Source organism: Cololabis saira, chromosome 17 (genome assembly GCF_033807715.1).
Source record: "Cololabis saira isolate AMF1-May2022 chromosome 17, fColSai1.1, whole genome shotgun sequence".
Taxonomy (NCBI): domain Eukaryota; kingdom Metazoa; phylum Chordata; class Actinopteri; order Beloniformes; family Belonidae; genus Cololabis; species Cololabis saira.
The window spans coordinates 15667937-15685771 of NC_084603.1; the positions used below are offsets into that span (position 1 = coordinate 15667937).

Genomic DNA, 17835 nt, shown 5'->3' on the forward strand with positions numbered 1-17835 from the left:
ACAGCAAAGCCTCGTTGGCCACAGCCTTTTCCGTGTGAACGGGTGGAGGCGTCGGGGCGTTTGGGCAGTGGCGTCAATTCAGCCGAAGCTAAGGTATGGCAAGGTTACGAGTCACAGAACTTAACTAGAGTATCAATCAACACGTCCAGCAAATACTCATCACAGAAGTTTATGTAGCTGATCTGTGTGGTCAAGAAAAATTTAACTTTTTCAAATGCAGTCTCGCTCACTGCAAAAACTCAAAATCTTACCAGGAATATTTGTCTTATTTCTAGTTAAAATGTCTAATTTTTAGTCAAAAAAATCTCATTACACTTAAAACAAGAGTCATCACCAGAAAAATAACTGGTTATTTGACCATTTTCACCTGTTTCAAGTACATTTTCACTTGAAATAAGTAGAAAATCTGCCAGTGGGACAAGATTTATCTTTTTATTACAAGCAAAAAAATCTTGTCTCACTGAGTTTTCCACTTATTTTAAGTGAAAATCTACTTGAAACAGGTGAAAATGGTTGTTTTTGAGTCTTGTCTTAAATGTAATGAGATTTTTTTTTTTTTTTTTAATTAGACATTTTCACTAGAAATAAGACAAATATTCTTGTTAAGAAAAATCTTGTTCCACTGGCAGATTTTTCCACTTATTTTAAGTGAAAATCTACTTGAAAACAGGTGAAAATGGTTGTTTTTGAGTCTTGTCTTAAATATGAGATTTTTTTGACTAAAAATTAGACATTTTAACTACAAATAAGACAAATTTTCTTGTTAAGATTTTCAGTTTTTGCAGTGTAAAATAACTAGTGAAATGTTCTGATTTGCATTTGTAGTTATTCTATATGTATTAAGTAATAGAATAATCAATACAAATAGACAGTAATTCCATAAATGTATTTAAAAAACAAACATTTACATTTTCTCTTGAAGCCAAGGTGTGGCGGCTGCCGTACCTTGCCATACTGAATTGACGCCCCTGCGTTGGGGCGTTGGGGGCGTTTGGGGCGTTTCTACGAGCAGGGCGGTGCAGTGGGATCAGGCAGACATTTAACACAGAACAGGAGAGGAGGGACGCGAAAAAGCAGTGATAATCGCGTCCTCCGTCCCCGTCGAACGACCTGTTCAAACTCAAAAAGCTTTGCCAGACACTGTTACACTGAATATAATCATATGTATTTCCTGTGATGCAAGTAATAACCAAAAACAAAGATTAGAATGAACTTTGTATAGCTTGTTATACTCGACTCTGAACCCCCGGTTTGCCAGAGAGGAAACCGTGTTAGTAACAGCTTCTAAACTGGGAGGTTAGGAATTCCTAAAGTCCGTTATTGGTCCGTGTTCTTCGCGGCCATCCGGTTTTGTTTTGAAATGACCAAATAAAAATAGAGAAATAATCCAAAATAATCCGTTCCCCATCTTTTGTTTTGATACTAAAAAACGGAAAACGGATCATTATCCGTTATCCGATTTTATTGATGTGTTTGAAAATCGAAATTGGGAATTAAAACAGCGAAAAAGAGTTTTCCACTCGCTGTTTTAATTCCCAATTTCGATTTTCAAACTAGGGCTGGGCGATATATATATCGAGATTTTAATATATATCGATATATTTTCAAACGCGATATGGTACGAGACAATATCGATAAAAAAAAATTGATTTTTTTTTTTAACATTTTTTTTATAATGATTTTGATATAGCTTATCTTGTGACAAATTGACTTGAATGTTTTATTTGAGATTTGCACAAATGTTTTGTTATTTGCACAACTGTCAACCTCAGTGGAAAAGTCTGCCTGTTACTGTCTACATTGTATTAATTGTACAGTGTATTTTAATTTAATTGTTATGCAGGAAAGGGATATTTATTTTATTTTATTCAAGAAGCATTTTTATTCTATATATGCAGGCAGTTTATTTTTATTTCATTTGTTTTATACATTTTGATATTGTAGACCTCTGTTAATAAAGGAACCTGTGTGACATTTGGCACGAGGCATTGTATTAAAACTGACTGTTTTTTTAAGGGTTTGCCTCAGAAAAAAATGAAGCTAACAGAGATGCTATGCTATAATGCTTTGGGGGAAACTCCAAATATGACACAGAAAAAATATCGATATATATCGAGTATCGCCATTCAGCTAGAAAATATCGAGATATGACTTTTGGTCCATATCGCCCAGCCCTATTTCACATCAATGAAATCGAATAATGGATAACGATCCGTTTTCCGTTTTTTATTTTCAAAACAAAAGATGGGAAACGGATTATTTTGGATTATTTCTCTATTTTTATTTTGTCCTTTCAAAACAAAAACCGGATGGCGGCGAAGTCCCCGGGCCGTGATTCCTCCTGCGGCGTGGGCGGGCCGTCCTTATTTCACCTTGAGCGGCGGTTCCCTCTCCAGCCAGCGCACTCGTACTTTCTGTTTATAGTGATACTCCTTGAGAAAGTCCTGCATGGCGGGCGGCAGCGGCAGCGAGCCGATGCCGTCGTACGTGGTCCAGCGGCAGATGGCGGCTCGCGCCAGGTGCTGCAGGCCGAAGGGGAAGGTCCGGTGCAGCGGCGCCGTGAGCAGCGGCTCGAAGAACATGCAGGCGCTGGGGTCCTTGTAGTGCTCCAGCAGGCCCGTGACGGTGGACGAGTGGAACACGCAGGGGTCGTGGGCGTCGAAGCTGAAGTTGTGGTTCCACTGCTCGATGCGCGCGTGCAGCGAGCGGTTGTAGCGGCGGAAGCTGACGGAGAACAGGTAGTCCTCCTGGGCCGAGTCGCGCAGCAGGAACGTGCCCTCGGGCCGGCCGTCCAGCAGCGACTCCGCCTCGTAGCGGTCCATGACGCCCCAGTAGCACGGCAGCGCGCTGATCTGCAGCAGGTCGGGCACCAGGCAGTGGATGTAGTCAATCTGGGTGTGGACCTTCCAGGGCCCGGGCTGCTGCTGCTGCCGGCCCGGGTGGGGGTGGGCGTCCCCGGACGCGTGTCTCTGCTTGGGCCGCCGCGCCTGCAGACACAGGGTGGTGGAATCCTCCTCCGAGTCGCAGTCCTGGGCCGTTACCGCGGCGACCGGCCCCGGCCCCTGCACGCCGGCCCCCGCCGAGCCGCCGGCACCGTCCCCAGAGGCCTCGCCCGCGCCGGGAGCCATCTTTGGTCCCAGTTTGTAGAGAGAGGAGCCCGGCGCCGAGGCCTCCAGGGTGTGGATTTGTGCGTTGGGCGGCGGGTCCACGCCCTCCTCGATGCTGAGCCGGCGGCGCTCGCGCAGCCGCTCCTCCTCGTCCTCGGGCGACGGGTGCACCGGGTCGAAGGCGTCCAGGAAGGCGGTGGAGGAATGCGGGCTGACGGGCGCCGTGTGCTGCTTGATCAGGTGCCACTTGTGCGCGAGGTCCGACCCGGGCGGGAAGGGGCAGGTCTCCAGCATCAGCTCCGTCAGGTGGATCTTCCTCTTGGCGTTCACCGGGTTCTTGGACGAGCGCGAATGTCGGCGGGCGGGAAGGGGCAAGCACAGCCCGACGGTGTCGCTCAGCCGCTGGCGGAGGGAGCGGGTAGTGAGCCCGCCGGAACCGGAGTCCCCGATCTCCTGGATGGAGCTGATGCCGTGACGCCGGTCCCTGCGGTTCCCGCTGCCCCTGAGCCGGCCGGACCGCCGCTCCGTCTCCAGCGAGCTCTGGGTCTTGGTGGAGCACGAGTGCTTCTTCTTCCCGCCCCAGGGAGCGTGGCGGGAGTAGGAGTCCCGCCGGGCCAGGGGGACGCCCCCCGACCCGCCCCGCACGTCCTCCGTGTCCTTGTCGATGGTGATCTCCAGGATCTGCGGGATGTCCGAGACGCAGTTGTGCTGGTGGCGTCCCGGCGTTACCATGGGAACGGGGAGGAAGCTCCACGACAGGCTGGAGGCTCGGGGTCGACCCGGGGACTCGGACGAGCTGCTGGTTCCCTCCCCCAGATCCAGCACGCAGTGGACCGAGTCGGCCTCGGCCCGGCTCTCACCGGGGCCCGAGCTGTGGAACAGAGTCTGGCAGCGGCTCTTCAGGTTGCTCCACATGGTGCCCGCTTTCTTCATGGGTGGGAGTCCGTCGGACCTGCGGCACGAGAGAACAGAACACAACAAACTTTAGCGCTTTTCATACATTTATAATATGCAAATCAAACTGCTTTACAAAAAGCGTTAAACTTAAAACTAGAGCTGGGTATCGATTCAAATGTCAAGAATCGATTCGATTCCGATTCTTAATATTCAGAATTGATCATCATGATTCGATATTGATTTGGCTTAGTGTTATTTAAAATGTTTTTGAGCTGTAAAATAACTAGTGAAATAATAATTTCACAATAATTATTGTGAAATAACTAAGAAATAAATAACTCACACAGGCCTTTCAATATCAATTTAAAGTGCAAAAAAGAAAGAAATTGCAACAGTTCATGCAGTAAACAAATCATTTTAGCTTATCTAATTTATTCTGTCACCACGCACACAGATTGCCATGAAGCACCTGGCATTTTTCAGAAGTGTCATGACAAACTGTGTGTCCGACTACTGGGATTAAAGTTCACCTGGCGAAAATTGAGAAAAAAATAAAAAATAAAATCAATCTTTAGACATAAGAATCGATTTTTAGGATTAGGATATGAGAATCGAAAAATCGATTTTTTCAACACAGGCCTACTTAAAATGTATTAATGGAGCTAAAAGAAAGCAGGGTAGGATAAGGCTATGTACAAACCGGATTCGGTTGAAGTTGGGAAATTGTGTAAAATGTAAATAAAAACAAAATACAACGATTTGAAAATCCTTCCTAACCTTTATTCAATTGAATACACTACAAATACAACATATTTAATGTTCAAACTGATAAACTTAATTGTTTTTTGCCAAATAATAATTAACTTAGAATTTCATGGCCAAAATGAAGTTAATAATTATTTGAAAAATAAAATAAAGTTTATGAGTTTGAGCATTAAATATGTTGTCTTTGTAGTGTATTCAATTGAATATGGGTTGAAAAGGATTGTCAAATCATTGTATTTTGTTTTTATTTACATTTTACACAATTTCCCAACTTCAACCGAAATCCGGTTTGTAGTTAAAATACAACACAAAAAAAAAAAAAAAAAAAAAAAAAAAATATTAATCGCATATTAATCGCACATTTAGTCACATTTTTTGCTGTTCTAAATTACCTTAAGGTATTTTTTAAATGTTTTTAATACTGTTAACAACATGAAAAAGGGCAAATACGCTGCTTTATGCCAATTTTTATTCAATTTCCCACAAAAAAAGCTTTGACCTGAATGTAACATTCCTTCATGAATACAAACACAATGTAGTCCCCAACTTTACACTTGTAAAGACTCACTTAAGATTCCTTGTGTTTTTAAGCAGCTCAATGTAAAACAATGAACCATATGCATCACAAACATTGTACAAGAAGTGCATTGCTCAGTTAAACTTTCCATGTGATTATGTCTAACCTCATATGGAGGAAAATAAAAGGCTCAAAAAATATCGCCTTCTAAGAAAAAAAAAGATTGTCGCCGTTAAGAGGACGTTAAGTTAACGCGTTAACTTTGACAGCCCTACTTAAAACCATAAGACTATAAGACCTGGGTTAAAACAACAAGAACAGCTAGTTAAAAGAAAAGAAAGACTAAAAGGAATCAGCTAAAAGCCAATTTAAAAAGGTGAGTCTTGATCCTGCTTTTAAAATGGGAATAATTAAAAGGCCGGGACCTCAGGGTCCGCCAGGGTTCATAGGGTAAATCAGATCAGACGGATAAGAAGGCCCGAGACCGTTAAGAGATTTAAAAACTAATAAGAGAACCTTAAAATTGATCCTGAAGCGCACGGGGAGCCAGTGCAGCGATTCTAAAACTGGTGTCAGAAAGGTGACGGCTATTTGGTGGGAGGACTGAATGAAGTGCAACATCAGGGGGGGAAAAAATGGACCAAAAAAACCCAACATATCCTGGTACTTTTATATTAAATATGTGCAATACAATGCAATGGTTGTTCTCCAAGAAAAGGTGTTGCAGAAATGCATGAACGTCTCTCCTGGCTGTGGGTTGAGGATATCTACTAATGTACTTACATATTTCCATAGAATTATTAACACTCCGACTCCTACATTTTCTCTATAATAATATAACTTATTGTTCAAATATTCGTTCATAAAACACTCGAGGGGCGAATAGTGGTCGGATTATGTTCCCCTTCCCTAAGTCTGACTCTATGAAGAGGACAGTACTTAATAGATCAGTTGTATATTGGAAAACCCTTCCAGGTGAGATTTGTGACATTAAAAGAGGCTGATTTGAAACAAAGACTAAGAATGTATCTGTTGTCATCACCTTAACATCATATAGCGTATCTGAGTGAGATCAATACATCGAACTATTTATGATTTGTATGATGTTTTTCTTTATTTCTTATTTGTAATTTTATTTTTTTAAATGTACTTTATGAATTGAGATTGTATGTTTGTACATGTCAGGTAACATCAGAGTGGGCAAAATGGACAAAAAAAAAAAAAACATCTAAAAAAAAAAATCCATATCCTGGTACTTTTATATTAAATATGTGCAATACACTAATTGCTTGTTTTTCCCGGGGGTTACGTTCCAAATACAACCCGTGATAAGTGAAATCCGTGAAGTAGTAACCTTTATTTTTTTTACAATTATTCTACAAAGCTTCAAATTGCGGAGATCAGCCCCACCGCGACCCGAGGAATTGCATTTGAACGGGAGAAAATTCAAAAATACAATAAGTACAGTAGGACAAAATTGTGACTGGTGCGTATTTTGCTGCATCCTGACTCGCTCTGTAGCGTCTTTTTCTTCTAAAGCCGCGGTGCAGGTGGGATTTTCGAGAGAAGAACATAGTTATGGGCATTTGTCGCTCTTTTTTCTCCTGGGCAAAAAGATTTTTATAAACCATCGATTATATTTGAGAACTGGGTCCCGTTCTTGAGCTGCTCGCTGAAGTTCATTGGCCGTTTTCAGCTTGTTGCTAAGCAACCAACGTTATTGACACAGGAAGTGAAGAAGCGGGGAGACTGTTTAGCCAATCAGAATACAGAACACGATGCACAATGCAAATACCTGAAGCAGCAAGACGTGAAAGGTGAACCGCGTTATAGCAAGGGATGACTTTATAATATAATTTATAATAAGCAACTCTAGCCACTCGAGTGCAATAACCTGTTTTTCTGATAGTGCAATAATTTTCTCCCTCTTAATACCTAACTGACATTTTTGCACATATCTTTCTGCACACATGTATATATTATTCGTTTTTTTTTTTAAATATTGCTCTTTTTTTAATTATTCAGCTATTTATTGGTTATTTACCGTAATTTTTTTTTCTTTTTAGGATATACTTTTTTTATATACCTTTCAAACTTCGTGTGCATTTGTAAATTTGTTGAGAGTGTGTATGTTTTCTACTGCACAAGCAAAATTCTCCTCTGTGGAATTAATAAAGTTCTATTCTATTCTTCTTCTATTATAACGCTGTATTTCATACAAACTACGTTAAATAGCACATTTTGCCTTTATTTATCCAGGAAATGTCCCATTGAGATACAGGATCTCTTCTTCCAGGGAGTCCTGGTCATTACAACTTCAATACTTTTATGATGGATTTTTCTTCTTTTTCTTTTGTCTAAAATAAATAAAAATAAATATTAATTATAAATTAAAATAAATTAAATTTCTCGTCTCAAAATAAAAATAAACCGATGTAAACATCCTTCCCTGTCTGAAAGACAGAAGGAGGCCCTGTCCATCGCCTTAATTGTTTCAAAGATAAGCATAAAAAGTAAGAAAGTAGGAACGACAGACGCGTCCATGAAAGTGACTTCTTTCGAGGGATTGGGGTTAAGCAGACAGGATGATCAGGGACAGCTCAGCTCCAACTTCTATGAACTCTGAGGCAAAAAGAGCACATTTCTAATACGGGTATTCAGTCCAGACCTGGTACAAACCACATAAGGAATGTCCTTTATTTTAATTCCCCCCACTAGCTGTGTATCTAGTAATGAGAGCCGGGGAGAGGGCGAAGTGGCCCAAACGCCTGAGCGCTGGAGTTGCCAGGCAGACCTGCAGGCACACAAGGCCACGGCTATAAATGAACCTGGATCTGCTCACAGCTGATCAGCTGGTATGTACTGTATTACCGAGCCAGTCTAGACCTGACCCCAAACCCTCCCTGCAGCAGACGGTGGCGTGCACGCTCACACGCATGCATGCATGCACCTGCAGCTGATTTATCACCATGTTAGAAGATGTCAGTTCGGAAAGGAGCTGAAGGAGACAGCAGATAATACACGTTTTTCTGGAAACAAAAACAAATAGCTGGCCAACCGTATGTGGAAAAGGAGAGGAAACCCTCCCTTAATTTAAGCTTTTACAGACTAAAAAGGTAAAAGCCAGCGCAGTGTGGGAAAACCAAAAACCTTCTCACTGCTTCAGTAGTATTCATCGGTAGGGCTGGGGATCGAATCAAATGTCAAGAATCGATTCAGATTCTTAAGATTCAGAATCGATTATCACGTTTTGATTCGATATCGATGTGGGTTAGTGTTATTAAAACTGTTTTTGAGCTGTTGCATGAATTATATGACTGTAGTTATGCAACATATTAATACTAGTATTATATTGAGATTCAACAGCAAGTATTGCAGCTAATGATGCTGTAAGGACCAATCAGCTCCCAGAATGCTGATAGAACTGCTTTCAGAAACATCGTGTGGGTCAGAATTATCAAACAGATCCGGGGAGGAAACAGAGACGGATGAAATTGGTTTTATTTTTTCCCATTTATGAGAATTTGGTTTTTAGGATTTTATGCAAATGTAACCCCAAGACGGTATATAAAGTATATAAAGCAAAGAAATATAGACAATTCATGCAATTATAACTGAAAACTTTAATGTTTTCATACCTTTAAACATATTTAAAGGAAAAAACATGGCACTAGTTATTCTCGTGTCCAACAAAACATTGCTTTTTTGGGCATAAACAAAAAAAAATACCAAAAGTTGTAATGTAATGATGGAAGGAAAAATAAATAATTAAATAAATTGATCTTTAGACATACGCATCGATCTTTAGGAATTAATATGAGAATCGATTTAGAATTGGAATATCGATCTTTTCAACACAGGCCTATTCATCAGCGTAACTAGGAGCTGCTAAGACTGCCGAGCAGCTGACTGACCAATCAGAAGCAAGTATGAGCACTTCCAGAAAACAGATTTGACCATTTGATGGCCTGCAGCTTTTCTGATGAATGAAACAGGGTCCAGAATGAAGCCAACATGATAAATATGTGTTTTATTGACCCAAATGATCAATTTCTTTTCTTTTTTCATACATCTGAAAAAGTTAAGTCATCTTATATTCAGGATCTGGACCGTGAACGTACCCGTTACATCGATTCTCCGATTATAAATCAATTCTCACATTAATTCCTAAAAAATTGATTTGTAAGTCTAAAGATCGTTTTTTTATTATTACATTTTCACCTGGTGAACTTTAATCCCAGTAGTCGCGTCATTTATTTCATCATGTATGTGGTGTGAAACTAACAATGAACATGGCATCAAGTTTAATACTAGTATCAACAGGCCCGGATTAAGAGGGCAGGGGCCCCTGGGCAGAAATTCTTGATGGGCCCCCCCTCTCCCCCGAAAACACACAAACAAGCAAACAAACTGGGTTTTGAATTATGGACTGCTATTTGTTGGAAACACCTGTAGCTTATACAGGATTTACACTGATAGGGTACTGTCTGTATGATTACAATGGACAAAATCGGCACCTGCAGATATCCTCCATCATACAGGATTTACACATACTTGCAACTATGCTTTCCTCAGCAAGCAGCTACAATATCAAGACCATCAGCATATTGTTACTCATTACCATTTGCAAACAAAAGCTGCTTCATCTCCACAAGTCCAGATTGTGGATTCAGAGTCAGATTCCTACATTATTCACACACAAAATAACTGTGGCTGTCTCATTCCTGTCTGTCTCTCTCCTCTCCTTCTCATCTCTGTTTCAGTGTGGCTGTCATCATGTTCTGCTAATACAAAAAGGATGCAAAATAGCACTGGTCAACTAGACTAAAAGCCTTATGATATTAAATAAAAATGAAAAATAAATGTAATATAGGTTGTCCTAACACACTAAAACACACACACACACACACACACACACACACACACACACACACAATACCTGTGTGTCTCTCTCTCTCCACTCCTCCTCCTCTGTGTTTCAATGTCTCTCTCTCCTCTCCTCCTATTCTTTGTTCCAATGACTCTCTTTCTCTCCTCTCCTCCTCTGTGTTTCAATGTCTCTCTCTCTCTCTCTCTCTTCTCCTCCTCCTCTGTATTTCAATGTGGTTCTCATTTCTGGTTCATCTCTCTTTTTTTCTTCTTTTTTTCTAAATGTTTTTTCCCACATTCATCTCTCTCTCTTTCTCCTTCTCAGCTCTTTCTCCATTTTACTCCCATCTTCTTTTCTCATGATCACTCTCTCAGAAAGACTAGTTTCTTGCTTTCTTACTCGCAAACTCAGTCACAATCTCATCAAAGTCCAACTTCTTGACGAGCTGAGACTCAATGGCCATCAGCGCGCCGGGGGATGCTGCTTGTTGGATGTACAAGGCAAGCAGCATCCCCCGGCGCGCTGTGGCTACAACTAGCAACCGGCTGTGTCGCGCTTTGTCCGGCATCCTCCTCCGGAGGACCCGGCGGCAGGACCGGCTCCGGCGGAGCTGGCGCGGTGGTGGCTGTACCGGCGGAGCCGACGACGGCTCTTCCTCCTCATCCCTGCTTCTTTTTGAAAAAAAGTTGGATGGAAGGCACACTTTTTAAAAAAGTTTCCTCCCTCTCCTCCTTTTCTCTTTTCCGCTTTCTTTTACTACAACCGCTTCTCTCACTCATCTTTCTCCAATCAAACTCCTACACTCCCACAACTCGGAGCTGTCAGTGCGGCGTTTATAAGGGCAGTGACGTCCGACTGCTAGCTGTTTGACCAATCAAAACATTCCATTTTAGTAAAAAAAAAAACAAATCTACGTGATTTTTATTGGTTATATACAGTCTACGGGTTTCTCAAAGTCTAGCTGCCCCAATCCCTAAAAAAAAATAATTAAATAAATAAATTAAAAAAAAAAAAAAAAAAAAAAAAAAAAAAAGAGGCTCGGCCACGGGCCCCCTGATGCGCGTGGGCCCCTGGGCGCCCGCCCATAATGCCCATTGGGTAATCCGGGCTTGAGTATCAATATGTTGCATAACAGTCATGTAATTCAGGTAACAGCTCAAAAAAAACATTTCTTATAACACTAACCCAAAACGATATCAGATTTAATCCTGATAATCGATTATGAATCTTAAAAATCGGAGCCAATTCTCAACATTTGAATCGATTTCCAGCCCTAAACGTAATGTCAGGTCCCACATAAGGCGGCTCGAACGTAAGAGTGAGGAAACAAGTGAGAAAAAGACTAACGTTAGGATGATAAACCGTCCTAAACTGCCACAGGATGTTGCACAAGGCGATGCACAGCGAGACAAACCTGAAAACCCAGATTATAGACACTGACGGTTTAACAAACCGTCTCAGAAACCACCTACACGTTTAACACACGGGGTTTAGAGCCGGCCAGCGTGACACGGCCCGTTAACCTGCAACGTAACGGACTGGGTGTACCTTTAAAAAATAGAGAGGAAATAAATACCTCATGCCAGGAACAGAGTCTTTACTGCCCTATAAACGGTCACCTCTCATATATTTGGGTCAATATGGTGTACACATTTTACTCCTATGAATATTTACTATTATATTGTTAAAGGTTCTGTGGAACAATACATATTTGTGTTGTACCTACTGTGAACTAGAGTCACAGCTCTTCTCTACTAGGCCTGTGTTAAAATAAAAGAAAGAAAAATCGATTTTCCGATTCAAAATCGATTATATTAATTCCTAAATGTTTTTGCCTTTGATTAGACCTGTGTTGAAAAGATCGATCTTCTGATTCTAAATCGATTCTCATATTAATTAATAAAAGATATGTCTAAAGATCTTTTTTTTTTTTGTTTGTTTTTCATCATTACATTACAACTTTTGGTATTTTTTTTCTTTATGCCCTAAAAAGGAATGTTTTGTTGGACACGAGCATAACTTGTCCCATGTTTTTGCCTTTAAATATCTTTAAAAAGGTATGAAAACATTAAAGTTTCCAGTTATAATTGCATAAATCGTCTATATTTCCATTACTTTATATACTGTCTTGGGGTTACATTTGCATAAAATGCTAAAAACCAAATTCTCAAAATAGAAAATGGAAAAAATAAAAATGGAATTTGGGATTTCCATCATTAGCTACCAATACTTGCTGTTGAATCTCAATACAATACTAGTATTAATATGTTGCATAACTAGTGTCATATAACTCATGCAACAGCTCAAAAAACAGTATTAATAACACTAACCCAAATTGATATCCGAATCAAATCTTGATAATCGATTCTGAATCTTAAGAATCGGATCGATTCTTGACATTTGAATGGATCCCCATCCCTGTTCTCAACTACCACCTTTGATGTCATGACAGTTATACCGGACCACATATTTAAACCATATCATGGTTCAAGAGCCACAGATCTCTTTATTATCTATATATTATCAACCAGAAATTAAAAGAGAAGGGGAAGCAAATCTAATTTTGCCTCAGATTTCTATTATCTAAACCCTTCCACGTACATACAGTAAACTGTAGCGCCGGTATGGGGCGGCGTGCCGAAGGCGGGATTTGTTGATGACAAGAGGACATATCTGCACCCGCCTCATCCTCGTAAATCAGCATGTTATAGAACTGTAATCTGAAACTAGCTACTAAAATGACAGACCTCAGCTTTGCAAGACACGAAACTCGGATCATCAACAATCCGAAGAGCCTCAGAAAGAACAACAAACAACTGTTGTCAACAAACAACAGCAGGACTGGCAGAGGGAGACACCTGTTACACAGAACCAGTGGATAAACGGGCTCAGAGTCGGGGCTGCAGCCCCCGGGGAGACATTAACACGCCTCGTCCTTGGATAACAACGGGGTCTAATCTGGAGAAACATTTACCTGCCAGTGTGGCAGATAAACCTCCACGATTCATCCACCAAACAGAAGTTTTACCCTCCATTGGACGGGCGGGTGTTAATTTCAGACCCTGTATCTATACAATACATTTCAGAGGAACTACATAGTTTCCCCCCCTGGCTGCACAAAACATGTCAAATATTAAAATTCACGAGTTAGAGAAGACAAACAATCAGAGCGATGCGTCTTGAGGGCAGCACACAAGCATCCGCAACTAGGCTTGTGTTGGGGAGAAAAAAAAAAAATAGATTTTCCGAAAATCGATTCTCATATTAATTCCTAAAAATTGATTCGTATGTCTAAAGAACGATATTTTTATTCCATCATTACATTACAACTTTTGGTATTTTTGGGTTTATGCCCAAAAAAATGATGTTTTTGCCTTTAAATATGTTTAAAGGTATGAAAACATTGAAGTTTTCAGTTATAATTGCATAAATTGTCTGTTTCATTACTTTATATGATGTTTTCGGGTTTCATTTGCATAAAATGCTAAAAACCAAATTCTCACAAATTAAAAACCCAAAAAAGACAGTTTATTTATCTATATATTTTTTGTTGTTTTGACTATTTTTACTTATGTGTTATTTGATGTTTTCCCATGTTCGGAATAAAGCTTTCATTCATTCATTCATTCATTCATTCATTCATTCATTCATTCATTCAAAATGGAAAAAATAAAAACGGAATCTGGGGAAAAAATGAAACCGATTTCATAGTTCCTCTGTTTCCTCCCTGGATCTGTTTGGTAATTCTGCCCCTCAGATGTTTCTGTTTCAGTTCTATCAGCATTCTGGGAGCTGATTGGTCCTTACAGCATCATTAGCTGCAATACTTAAATCTTAATATGATACTAGTATTAATATGTTGCATAACTACACAGTCATATCATTCATGCAACAGCTAAAAAAACCAAACTGTTTTAATAACACTAACCCAAATCAACATCGGAATCTAACCAAATCTTGATAATCGATTCTGAATCTTAAGAATCGGAATCGATTCTTGACATTTGAATTGATCCCCAGTCCTGTCCACAACAATGATTTTTGACCACAAACACAGGAGATCAATATAGAGGAAATCTAACAGCCTCTTCACACAAACACCTTCTACCAACTGTCAAGCACGGTGGTGGCGGTGTGATGATTTAAGCTTCACCATCGCAGGAGGTGCGTACAGTTACCTCGACAGACAACCGTGAACCTTTCTGAACCCCAAAGTACTGCAGTGTCAAATCTGAGGCCATCTGTCTGACGGACAGAGCTGGGCTTAGAGCGAGTGGCACGACGTGACCCTGATCGTAAAACTTCAGCCCAACGGCTGAAAAAGGAAAGCTGGGTCCTATAAAAGTCAAGACCGGAGCAAAATTTAAATATTGACCATAAGAATGCCCACAAACCTACATAAATGTAAGCAGCACTGGAAAGACGGCTGGATAACATCATAAAGAAACGAGCTTCATACTTTGTTTTGACACAACTGCAGTATTTTCTTTTCCATTTCAGAATGAATTTCTGAACCTTATGGATCCACTTTGCTACGCGTCTTGTTAGTAAATCCAAACAGGGCAGAAATTCATTTCTGTAAACGGCTTCAGATGAGGAGGATTTGTGAACGTTGGAGGAGAGCGATCCTCCGTGTGAGCCCAACTGCAGTTATAACCTATTCTTATCTCAGGCTGCATTTTTCCATTGATCTCCAAACCTGGTGGTTCCCTGAACTATGTACAGTGATGTAATGTGTTGCTCGTCTCCCTCCTTTCCTGCCGTTATCTGTTTGAGTTGCATCAGTGTCCTTAGTCGTCCTTTCAGTGGCTTTTCTCTTTCTAATCTCAAAAAAAGGTACGCTTTATTCTTCCTCCTCTTTACTAGGTCCTTCAACTTCTTTATTCGTCCTTGTGTTATCAGAGCTTCTCTGGACTGTCAATACTCTCGTAGCGGTCATCTTTTAAAGCGTCAGTGTTTTTTAACCTCTTTTTTAACCTCTAACTCAAAGCGTAGTAACATTTCAGGTGATGCACCATTCCTCGGTTGGTCTAGGCCAGGGGTGTCAAACTCATTTTGCTTGGCGGGTCGCATTTGACCAATTTCTTTCTCGCGGGCCGCACGCTCAAAATAACAAAAACAAAACAAAAACATTTTTTTTTTACTATTGTTATCTAATACAATATCAGTTTAGTTAATTTTAAAGGAAATATGCACTTTGTTTACACTCTAATTATGTAAAATATATTTCTTCAGGATCTTTTCTTGAAATTTCTCGTTTTTTTTTTTCAAATTATGTAAGATACTTTTAATATCATTTTAAAAAGATAAACAGAAACATGTTTTTTTTTATATTTCGCTATAGGAAATTTAATTAAAAGCAAAATCATTTATTACATCCAAGAGTTTTTCTTTGTGATTTAGAGATTTTTCCAGTACAATTAAGTGTATTTATTTTAAAAAATTGGCGTGGATATTTAGGCCAGTGTGCCGAAAAAGTCAGCACTTCTTTTTTAACTGTTTTACTTTGTCACTATCCTCGTATTCAAAACTGAAATTCTCCGAATAAATATCTTCTATCATCTTTTTTAGCAGTGATATTTTTCCTGCGAAAATATATAACAGTAGTCAGTTAATAAAAATAAACGACCGTCTACAAAGAAATAAAATCGGCAAATGCATTCTTTATATATATCGGATATGCTGCGATTCATGGCAATTATTTATGCCTTCCTTTTTAGTAAATTTACATTTCGTTTTTTTGCGTTGGAAACTTCTCGCGGGCCGCATGAAAATCTCTCTCGGGCTGCATGTGGCCCACGGGCCGCACATTTGACGCCCCTGGTCTAGGCCAACGACTTGTTCGCTCTCATGCTTCTCTCAGACTTGTCTGGATCTTATACAATGAGGTGATAATGGTGTTCATAAACTGAGGGACTTACTCCCTGATAATATGGTCAGGCCATTTGAACAAATGATAGAGATATTCTATCCCCAGACATGACTTATTTCGTTATTTACAGATAAGGCATCATATCTTGCACAGTACTACGTTAGTTGAGAACAATGAAAGCTCTCCTGTTGAGTAATTATTATTTTTAACAGGAAGAGAGATATCTGTAAGCTTATTCTATAAAGCTCTGTATTCCACAACCCCGGTTGGGCTGGACAAGCTTAACGGCACATGGGAGAGGGAGCTAAACATCATAATTGATGATGAAGAATGGAAGGATGTATGGAGACATGCTAAATCAATTTCAGTTTGCAATCGCGCCCAAAGCATTACAGTTAAAAATTATACACAGAATGCACAAATCCCCAAACTATAGACATCACTTCAATCCTACTCTCTCACCCATGTGCCTTAAATGCCAGATAGAAATTGGTACCCTAACTCATTGTTTTTGATCATGTTGTAAACTGCAAGTGTATTGGTCTAAGGTGCATCTGAAATAGAAAAGATATTGTGTTTAAAACTGGAGATGGACCCCGCATCTCTTGTATTGGGCCTCCCAAGACAACACTTAACATCAAAACATAATAGGAGGCTGTAATTAGGGCTGGGCGATTTTGGACAAAAATAAAATCACGATTTTTTTCTCTGAAAACCAGATTTTCGATTTTGATTTTTCTGGTAAAACTACAAAAGACAATGGAATAAATTGTTTAAAATATTTTATCTTTATTTTCAAAGAAAAATAGCAAACAAATTTCCCTATTGGGAATGAAGTGCAATTGAAATATACTGTAAATCCTCCTTGAGTTTAGTTAAGTTTTCTTGACCAAACAAAGATGACTAGACGAGCTCTGTCTGTAATGCAGCCAGCTGCAAAAAAGAAAAATCGATTTTCCAATTTTCCCTTTTTTTAACATCGGCTTGATTAATAAATCCGATTTAGATTTAAAATCGATTAATCGCACAGCCCTAACTGTAATGTATTCTTACTTATGCAGCGAGGAAGAATGTTTCATTGCAGTGGATCAATGAAAAAGTACCAACTGTTAAAGGCTGGCAAAGAGTGGTGTTTGATCTGGTGCCATTAGAGAACCTTACATGGATATTACATTCAAAAACAGACCAATTCTATAAAGTTTGGGAGCCCTACTTGAACTTTGTAGAGCCCGATGTCTCTAATATCAAGTTGCAGGGATTTTCTTGACTGGTCATACTGTACATTTTAACTGTAACTCAGGGTATTATGTATATGGATCTGAGCTGGTGTTTTGTTTCTTTTTTTGTTCTGTTTGTTTGCCTATTTTGCTTGTTATTTCGGTGGATCATATTATGTATCCATTCTTTACTTGTAAAAGTGAAAAATTAATAAAAATATTGGATCCCACTTGGCTTGGTCACGCGCGTGTGGATGTCATGGCGTGTACGGGGCTGGTGTGCGAACCGCGCTGACTTGTCGTGCGTGGGCTTAAGTGGTTCTGCACTCAATAAAACTAAACTATTCGACCACTTCATGTAATCTATTAGTGAAGCTCATAAACTGGTATTTGGACCGGCCAGAGTCATTACCATTTCCTGTAAACCCCTTCGGGTTAGATCATTTTAATGCTCTGGGCCAGACATTCTCACTGCAGCATTCGATGGTCACAATTATTTAAAGCTGCGCTCGATGAGAAAAAAAATACAATTGAAAGAATGTATTAAATGTTTTTTCATGCAACATTACACTTATAGATCATCTATGTTG

General features: G+C 39.9%; 1 protein-coding gene across 1 annotated transcript in view; it reads right to left on the minus strand.

The window, feature by feature from the left end:
- Positions 1–1950: 1950 nt before the first annotated feature.
- The window catches only part of socs5b (suppressor of cytokine signaling 5b), a 29576-nt gene continuing 13691 nt past the window's right edge, over positions 1951–17835 (minus strand). The window contains exon 2 of the mRNA XM_061746192.1: positions 1951–4059. Within this exon, the coding sequence (XP_061602176.1) occupies positions 2364–4040 (1677 nt within the window). The 5' untranslated portion in view covers positions 4041–4059 and the 3' untranslated portion in view covers positions 1951–2363. The remainder of the gene's footprint in view (positions 4060–17835) is intronic.